General features: G+C 40.9%; 1 protein-coding gene across 1 annotated transcript in view; it reads right to left on the bottom strand.

Annotated features, from left to right (window-relative positions):
• Window positions 1-420: 420 nt before the first annotated feature.
• SMC1B (structural maintenance of chromosomes 1B) overlaps window positions 421-9,910 on the bottom strand; it is a 42,242-nt gene continuing 32,752 nt past the window's right edge. Inside the window, exons 20-26 of the mRNA XM_035138120.2 lie at window positions 9,633-9,731; window positions 7,974-8,130; window positions 5,557-5,711; window positions 4,564-4,715; window positions 3,098-3,167; window positions 1,597-1,707; window positions 421-1,377 (exon numbers count right to left, since the gene is read on the bottom strand). Coding sequence (XP_034994011.2) covers window positions 1,252-1,377; window positions 1,597-1,707; window positions 3,098-3,167; window positions 4,564-4,715; window positions 5,557-5,711; window positions 7,974-8,130; window positions 9,633-9,731 — 870 coding nt within the window. The 3' untranslated portion in view covers window positions 421-1,251. The remainder of the gene's footprint in view (window positions 1,378-1,596; window positions 1,708-3,097; window positions 3,168-4,563; window positions 4,716-5,556; window positions 5,712-7,973; window positions 8,131-9,632; window positions 9,732-9,910) is intronic.

Below are 9,910 nucleotides of genomic sequence, written 5' to 3'. Positions count from 1 at the left end.
GGGGTGTTTCTGGAGGCCCAGATAACCGAGTAAGACAGCTTGACCACAGTAGTTCATAAATTTCTTGATCTGGAAACTGCACCCAATGTAGACTGCTACAGGACGGTTACTGAACCTAAGCATCCATGAAAAGTTTCTAATTTTCTTTCCCCACTCTGCTTGTTTTCTGTATCAGGATGATTTTTCATACAATCCTGCATTTCAAAGTGATACAGTTCAAGAACACAAGCAGGTGTATAACATGCAGCATCTCTAAGAATTGATCTGTGTCATCTGGCAGGGGCAAGAGATACCAGGAGTGAATTGCAGCCTAAAATGTAATCACCACAACTATTTTCCTAGAAAACGAGGTGTCAGAACTCGCCATGAACAATTGTTCTCTTAGAATGGCAATGGTGCCCACCGGAGAGGTGCTGGAACTGAGTTCTGACGATTTCCAGCTGAAAAAAGCTCTGTTTACCACTTATATTAGCATCTATGCTTAGAAGTGACGACAACTTAGTTTAATTAGAAACTAAACATTGAATAGTTTATTTAGCAACTTTCAAATATGAATGCAAGCAAAACAAATTTAATGGAAACACTAAGAAATATTTTGTGTAAGAAACTGTTGCATAATAATCTTCAGTGACCAGTGCCAGTGGTTCTAGTTGTCTATATATGCTTTTTATTAGTAAATGTCATTGGTCCCCAGTCTTTGTCTGACCAAGGATAACGATCAGCTCAAAAACACCAAAAAAGTGTGCGACTTTAACTATAATAACTCAGGCCAATGCAGATGTTACATGTGGCTGTGTGTCATGACCCTGTTTTAAACAGGAAAACACTGCTAGAGGAAAAATCAAGCTTTGGGGAGTGGCTAATACTCATTCTTCCATTCCATATTGCACCCCCATGACCTTTCACATGTTTGCTCTTGCAAATACCTATTTGAAACCTCTCAAGGTAGTGGCAAAGTTAAAGTGGTGGGGGGCAGAATGGTGGGGAAATATTTCCACATTCAATCCCATCTGGCCCTCCAGCAGCTTTTCTTTTTGATAGAGACATCAGGAAACTATCTAATGTCTACGTAGGGCCACAGCTATTACAAATTTTAGCCGTTAAACTTCCACAGAGAATAAGCATATTAATATAATGCTAAACAAGCAGTTCTCACATTAAATATATGTGAATTTAGTTTTATACTGAATTCTAATCAGTAACATTCAAACCTGTCACACCGTGGTTAAACAAAAGCCCACAGCCACAAATTCACTTTATATCATATTTCAATGCAGATCTCTTTCTGCCTTTTGGTTGCCTTTCATTTTCATCATCAGACTCTCGATACAGAGTAAGATCCAGGCTCAGTACTTGACTGTACACAGTATCTTCTTGCTAAGGAGAGAAATGATCAAGAGTTACCATAGCACACCAGGCCAGAATGATGCAGCTGTAGGTGTTTGGCTTCTTTGCATTTCTGCCACCCAACCCTTTAAAATCACCAGGGATTCGATTCTATAGAAGTGTAGCCATATTCTGTTTCTGTTTTCTCTATGAAACACTTAAGGTGCGGAAACTATCACCCAAGAGTGTGTTTTGTGTGCATATATATACCTCAGGGCAGACTCCAAGTAAAGCATCTGCTTCAGAATAAAACTCTTCCTTTAGAGAAATAACGATAACCTGAAACTTTTCGTGGGCCTGCTCTTTAATGAAGCTGGATATCTTTTTGAGAAGAAAAAAGAGGGTTAGATACATGCAGAAATACAATGATTAGAAAAGAAACTTGCTTTATAGAGTGGGTAAGCATACTGTTGGCAAGACATCTCAAATACAAGACTATGCTATAAAAAGGTAAAGGGACCCCTGACCATTAGGTCCAGTCGTGACCGACTCTGGGGTTGCGCGCTCATCTCGCATTATTGGCCGAGGGAGCTGGCGTACAGCTTCCAGCACATGTGGCCAGCATGACAAAGCCACTTCTGGCAAACCAGAGCGGCACACGGAAACGCCATTTACCTTCCCACTGTAGCAGTTCCGATTTATCTACTTGCATTTTGACATGCTTCCGAACTGCTAGGTTGGCAGGAGCTGGGACCGAGCAACAGGAGCTCACCCCGTCACAGGGATTTGAACCGCTGACCTTCTGACCAGCAAGCCCTAGGCTCAGTAGTTTAACCCACAGCGCCACCTGGGTCCCCAGGTGAGTTCTTGAAAGCCACAGTTCATAAAATATGCTATAAAATACGTTAATTTAGAGAATCTGTTTGGAATAAAAATTCCTCATGCAATATATCTCTTCTCACTAAGACAGTATTTTATTTTATTTTTAAAAACCCACACCATTACGGCTTGGAGAAATTGTAAGAAGTTGCTTAACAAATAAGGCCAGAAGCAATCATGGGAGGGTCCTCACTATAATAGATAATTTTATTATCTATTTGGGTCTTAATTAAAACCCTCACGTGCTAATAGGGCTACAGCAGAGGTTTGATTAATACTGTCAAAAAATTGTGGAAGGTTGCAGGTTCCTTTCCAAAGGAGCCTGCAAAACCCCTGCACCACAGTACATCTCAAGTGCTCGACAACCAGCTGAATAAGAAGTGCTACAACGCCCCTTTGCCAAGCCCTGTCTTTACCTCACTTTACATGGGCAGGGCTTGGCAAAATGGCCCGGTGGGCTGGGTTAGGTCTGTGGACTGGAGGTTTTTCACACCTGCCTTGGTCCCTAGGCAAATGCATGTCTACTCACTGACAATTTCTGGAGTCCTGAGATCCCAATGAACTGTGGCTTTCAAGAACTCAACAGTGTTTGTGGCTGGAAACTACTAGTAAATCCTAAGATGTGTTGGGCAGGCATGGAAAGATTCTTAAGTGAACAATCAAAACTGCTTTTAACAGGCAATTAGCATGAGATGCAATTCGCTTCCTTCCATTTCAAATAGTGTCTGATAAATGTAGCATAACCAGTGTAGTCTCTTTAATAAAGGGTTTGTTTGCTATTTACTCTTTGCCCCTGCTTAAAAAAATATATTGTTTTCATATATAAAAAGAAAAAGCACGTTTCTGAGATGGAATGTTGTTTTTCTTTTAGGAAGAAAGACAGATAGCTTACCTTGCCAATGTTTGTGTTATCTAGTGCTGCATCTACTTCATCCAAAACAAAAAAGGGGGCAGGCCTAAAGCTGAAACAACAAAGTAAGCACAAATATTAATGGAAAGTAAATTAGTCCAATTGTACCTGTAAGAGTAACAGAAACAATTTCACCCATTGAGGGTGCACCTGCCACCACCTGATTTCTACTTTAATGACTGCATATTCTGGATTTCAAGACTTCTTTTTACTTTTTCTTAATATATAGCTAAAATCCCCCACAAATACAGAATTTAAAACAAGCACCCCATATAGTATACTGCCTCCCCCACCTTATAATTCGTATGCCAGTGGGACAGAATTATCAATAAAGGCACTTTAAATCATTTGTTTCAATCAGCAAGAAAAAAGGCCACTAAGTAAATGATTTGTGTAAACTTTCTCACTGATATTTTATATCCTTTAAATAATGGTGCTAATCTGAAAACTAACCCATGTTGAATTTTAAATAGAGTAATTCTGCCCCAAGGAATTATACTTTGTATAATTTTTATTTATTTGGATACTGATTTGCATGGAAGTCCTTAATGGATAACTTAGATGGTTAGTGGTACCTCGCTAGACGAATTTAATTCGTTCCGAGGGTCAATTTGTCCTACGAAAAATTAGTCTAGTGAGGCACCGTTTCCCATAGGAATGCATTAAAAGTTAATTAATGCGTTCCTATGGGCTCTGGGGGACTGGCGGCGGCGGCGCTTGCTCCCTTGGCTCGGGGAAGGCAGGCAGACAGGACAGGCGGCAACAGCAAGACAAAGCGGCGGCCATAGAAAACCTCGTCGTCTTGCGAGGCAACCTCCGATCGCAAAACCCATTCATCTAGCGAAAAGTTCGTATAGCAGGGCATTCGTATAGCGAGGCATCACTGTATCTTTGTAGCAAAAGCTGCAGTTCCTTAGGAGTATTAATACTGCACCACTCTCAAATTCTGCACCTGGAAGAAGCCCCCTCACTGGTTGCATCCCTGACAGACTTCCGTTGGAATAGCTGGACCTTGGGGAAAAGTGGGACATTCTAGGCTAAAATCTATTTGTGTATTTCTCACCATGTTGCCAATCTCTTGTTGATCTAGTTAAATAAATTGGAGAACCAGGTTTTCAGGGTTGGAGCCTGAGGTAGAACTGAATATAGAAAGAACATCCCCTGGAAACCGGGTATCAACAGTTTTCCACATTTACTTCCAGAACTTCTAAGCTTAAGCACAGGACCGACAACAGACCAAATCCTCTCTTGCCTTTCCACACTCCCAGAACAAACTGAAAGCTTATATATGTTGCTCTCCCTTCTCATCTTGTCCACCATATATGCCCAGAGGTAGAATCTCAACATTATATGAAGAGTGGAGTGACTTCAAAACGATACCACGGTTGTATAAACTGTGATATATGTGTTATATCATATTTCATTCTTTTTTGAAGTGTATTTATTACCTGTGTATTGCAAACACAAGAGCCAAAGCTGCAACAGATTTTTCACCACCTGACAGGTTGTCCATTGGCATAAATCTTTTTCCAGGAGCTACACAGTTATAGCCAATACCTTCCAAGTAAGGCTCTTCGGGATTTTCGGGACTAAGAAACGCCTGAAAGATACCAGCTTCCTTGCTCAGTTAATAACAAAACATGGGCATTAGCTTTTGTCAACATGGTGACCTCCAGTTGCTGTGAACAACTATTAGCCACAGCAAGAACAGCCAACAAACAGGGACAGGAGTTCTTGTCCGCAACATCAGGAGGACACCATACTGGCTTCCTCAGCTTTCATGAATGCTAAAAAAATACTGGTTTCCAGAAATACAATTTAAATTATTCTTTTGGACAAAAATGTAATCCTATTTAAGTTATGGATGCAAACAATACAACATTCTTCAAAGTAAATTTGGAGAACAGGGAGCATCTAGATATGAAAGTCCAAAGCAGTATTTGTACTGGATGGAAAAGAACAAAAAATCATTCACGAGCTGCTTTGGATACAAGCCAGAGCTCCTTTCTGTGTCCATGAGCACAAAGCTTGAGAACACACTAGTTCTGTACATGTCAAGGTAACCTAACCTTCATGATAACTGCATGTCAGCTTTGCAAAGAACAAACTTCCCACCCCCGAAACAAACTCTTCTACTGCGGAGCCTTGATGCAGCTTCACAGGTAAGTCATCTTTCACCAGCTCTGTCATTTCCCCATGCCCAGCTAACTCTGTATTTCCAAGTCATGGAAGCAGAGGGATTGGACCCTTTGCTGTTTGTCTTGGATCACTTTATTTTGAATCCTGAATCTGGTTGCCTATATTTGTTTTAAAAACTAAGAATAATAATTCCTTGAATGATTCGTTTTCTGATAGACCAGTAATCTAGCCTTAATTTAGAACCAGTACACTCACTGTTGTTGTTAAAGAGTATTAAATGAAATATCTGAAAAATTACAAACCTGAGCGCTATTGTTTCGGCAGAGTTTTTTGTAGATCTGATCTATAGCTACTGACACATGTTCAAAACACTGGCTGAACAGCTCATATCTCCTTTTCTTCACCTTCTCAAATTCTTGCCTACATAATCTGGCTTCTGTCCTACAAGTCTCAAACACTGTAAAAGGATAATTGAACTAGCTTTAACATAACACATCACTAAAATATTGGAATTATTTTTATAAGGTTAAAGGTAAAGGGACCCTTGAACATTAGGCCCAGTTGCGGACGACTCTGGGGTTGCGGCGCCCATCTCGCTTTATTGGCCGAGGGAGCCGGCGTACAGCTTCCGGGTCATGTGGCCAGCATGACTAAGCCACTTCTGGCAAACCAGAGCAGCACACGGAAACGCCATTTGCCTTCCCGCCGGAGCGGAACCTATTTATCTACTTGCACTTTGACGTGCTTTTGAACTGCTAGCGTAGGTTGGCAGGAGCTGGGACCGAGCAACGGGAGCTCACCCTGTTGCGGGGATTCGAACCACCGACCTTCTGATCAGCAAGCCCCAGGCTTAGTGGTTTAACCCACAGCGCCACCCGCATCTCTAATATATAGGGTATATATATATATATATATATATATATATATATATATATATATATATATAGGGTATATATTATAAACCCTTATATAATATAGGGTAGAATCCAATTAATGTCCTTGCATTCAAGGAAGAGCTTTTTGTGGTGTATGCTTCTGCTAATTTAAGAACATAGGTAAGTAATTTACTCCATACTCAAATTAGTTTCAGATAGCTGTCACCCTCCAGCAGAGGGTTGAAGGTGGTGTGGAGAGTGCAGGTGAAAGAATGAATTAGCAAAAATCAACCCTTCTCCTTTTCCACTGAATCAAAAGTCCCTCCATGAGAGCAAAGCTGGATTCTACCCATAATTTCCTACCAACTACAGTAAACAAACACAAGAAAACAGTATTTATGCAGATATTCTTTTGCAACAGAAAGACACTTTTCTCAACATACAAGTTTGTGCTGTACAAGGCCAGGTTCTTGCAATTAAAAAAAAATGTTCTCAGTGAACATTACGTGTTTGCATTGCTATTTAAATTCAAACTTTATTGTAGCTTATGTGGCCCATTTATCTATCTGTGTATGGTGGAAAATTGAATTGCTTCACACTTTCATGAAGAGAAAGAAAAATCCTTGCAAATGTCTATTTTTTTGAAGGAACACTGGATTTACCAGGATTTACTCTTTCTTCAGTACCTCTACATCTATTGCCCTAAAGGGACAAAGAAAAATGAACATCCTTGCAAAAATTGCCATTGAAGTATAGATTCTGACATAGGGCCCCTGACATAGGAGAGAGTTGTGGGGTCTGAGAAGGGCAGCACTGTCTTCCCAGCCCTGCATGCCCTTTGGGGCAACCAGGATGTGTGGTGCCCAGGATGTTTGTCAAGCATTGCGGGCCTGATAGGTAACTCTTGGGATGAATGGAAGCTTTGAGTCATCACAGGAGGGACAAAGAAGAGTATCTTACAAGTTTTTTTGGAAGTTTTTTAAATGTTGTAACCAAGAGATGTTTTCAGGTCCCTAAGGTGTTATTATCTCAAGAAAGGGAGGGGGGAAAGGCCAACGATGATTACTTTCTTGGAATATTGCCTAAGGGATCTTGTGGTGAATCCACACACAGAAAAAAATGCTGTAAGTCAGTCAGAAATTAGATCGTTAAACAAAACAAAATAAAAAACCCTTTGGAAAAACGCATATAAAGATTCCCTGCTCTCTGGCTCCATCTGGTGTTGCCTGTTTATAGTGCATGCAAATTGTTGCTTCTTTACTAATGTAAAGAAAGTGGAGTCCTTGCTTGATGCAAATAATGGTGACAACTTGTCAGGCAGAACAGTAAAGCCGTTATGGGATGGGATGGGATGGGGACTGCCCAGCAGGTTTGGGAGCAAGTGCTGAAGGGGCCTGCTCATAGCCGAACCATATGTTCAAGTATAGGGCTTCATCAGAGGAAAAAGGCCCTAATAGATAGTCCAGCAGGACAAACAGCCAAGTTACTTCTGGGGGGGGGGGGTGGAGAGGAGGCCTCCTGCCCACCTTTCAAATATTTTATCTCAATTACTTATTGAAGGCAAACAATGAATGAAAGTTATGGCTTTCTAATCTAAGACATGTGTTCACCTCTTTCCTGTCAACTGCTAGGACATTTTGAAAGATTTGCAATAATGTAATAAATTGGGATATAAGTGCATTGTGGAGTGCCAAGCAATCTGGGTTTACAAAAACACCTTTCTCACTACTACTACTATCAGAATCGCAGAATCGTTTTATTATTAAATTTACTAATTAAAAATGTTAATTTTATTCTTAATTTTATTAATTAAAATTTTACTAATTACAAAAGTTCAATATTACCATCAACCGATTCTTGAAATCTGCCCATAACAACATGTAATCTCTCAAGAGCTCTCATATTCGGTGCTGCTGTTTTTGATAAAACATTTTCTCTAGATGCTATTTCCTGCTGAAGTTGTGTTAGGCGAGTTTCAATATCTTTGTCGGAGCGCAAGTCCTAGATGTAAAATGAAATAAGGAAGTATAAAAACAATGGATAATTGGTATTGGGTTATTAAAAATCGCCCCAAAGTCTTAAAATAAAAGAGAGGGGGGGGAAGGTAATGTCCACACCAGAGTGACCTGCTGCAGTTGCAACATTTTGATTGTCCCTGTGGGGCTGCAAGTGCAATGCTTATTCCTCCTGGCCTTATGGACTCAGATAGTGCTATTGACCTTCTTAGAGCATACATCAGAGGGTTGGATACTGCCATCTATCACCCACAAGCAGGAAAGGCAGAGTTTAGGAAGTATGATTTTTAAGGTACTGATACTGACACAATAAGGAAAACACACTAGGACTAAGAAACATGTTTTAAAAAGGCTTTCAGGAAAGATCTGGGTGCAAAAGCTACTAAGAGAAGATGATGAACTGCTGTGGCTTAGGAGAGCAGGTGTGGGCAAGAGACTGAAGACAATTGCTCACATACCACAACTACCATTGAATAAAATTAAACTCAGGGATTCACTCCAGATGGGGAAGCTGAGGGGCCAGGAAACAAACAAAACACCAAACCACTGGGCCAAGAAGCCAAGTGGATGTGGGGAGACGTGTGAAGAAAAAATTAAAATACTGTCAGGAAAAAACATAACCCAAACCACTAAAAAAACTCACCATAATGAACAGCAAGCAAGCAAGCAGAGGGAAGGGAAGATAAATCACCCAATAGTCCAAGATGTGAGGCTAGTCATGAGCTATGAAAGGCAAAACCATCTGGAGAGGATGCAGGAAACTGACCAGGGTCTCTACACCGGGAGAAATCTAGTTCCCCAACTCTGCAATTCCTGCCAGTGGATGGCAGATGGCAATATTTACCCATCTGAGGGACTATCCTCCAGGCCCCAGGGAGAATTTGGTTCAGGTGACAAACCTGATATAGCTGTGAATACCTACATACAACAATAGTCTCAACACAGTGTGCAGTGTCAGTAATGCAGAATGAATGCAGAACTAATTTCTTCTCTTTTCTTATTTATATCCCACCTTTTCTCCAAGGAGCTCAAGGTAGCATACATAATGCTCCCCATTTTTTCCTCACCACAAACTTATGAAATGCAAAAGCACTTATCACAACAGGTAGTTGTGCTATGAAGTGCGGACTGCACAAGTTGTGGGAGAATGTCCCCCACATGCTGATGAAAACCACCCTTCTCCCTGAAGCTGCTTCCGTCTGTGGGAGGGAAGCTCCAATGGGCATCCATGAAAGCTTCCCTCCATGGTTAATAGCAGCAGGAAGCGGTTCAGTGGTCCTGCAAACCACGGGATGGACAGTCTCTGGGGCGACTGATTGTAGCCCTGCTTACTGAGCAAGTTGCATGCGGCAGAGAATATCTCAGGAATCATGGTAGCCAGATGTTCCTTTTAACCACATTATTCAGCCAAACGGAGAATAAACTGTGGAACCAAGCTCATGAAAACATGCTTTCATACACAATATTAAAATGGAGATCTTCTCTTACCATTAGCTCTTTTGCAAGATTGCTATAGTCTACATGAATTGCCTGTTCTCTTTCATAGATATCAGCCGTCATTTCTGTAGTTTCAGTATCAGATCCCAGCTGTAACAAACAGCCAGCAAAATTAATGGAGATACATCATACTTAAAACTGAAAAACCCCAAACAACCGCAGCATTTGCTTCTCTCTTCTCTCCCATCCTTCTACTTATGGTTAAGGTACTGTTTACTTCTTCATGAAAACCAGTGGTGCCTCAATTTTATCCCCCCCCCCCAAATATC

Source organism: Zootoca vivipara, chromosome 5, assembly GCF_963506605.1.
Source record: "Zootoca vivipara chromosome 5, rZooViv1.1, whole genome shotgun sequence".
Lineage (NCBI taxonomy): Eukaryota > Metazoa > Chordata > Lepidosauria > Squamata > Lacertidae > Zootoca > Zootoca vivipara.
The sequence above is the reverse complement of the archived record's forward strand: the minus strand, read 5'-3'. Positions and strand labels throughout refer to the sequence as shown.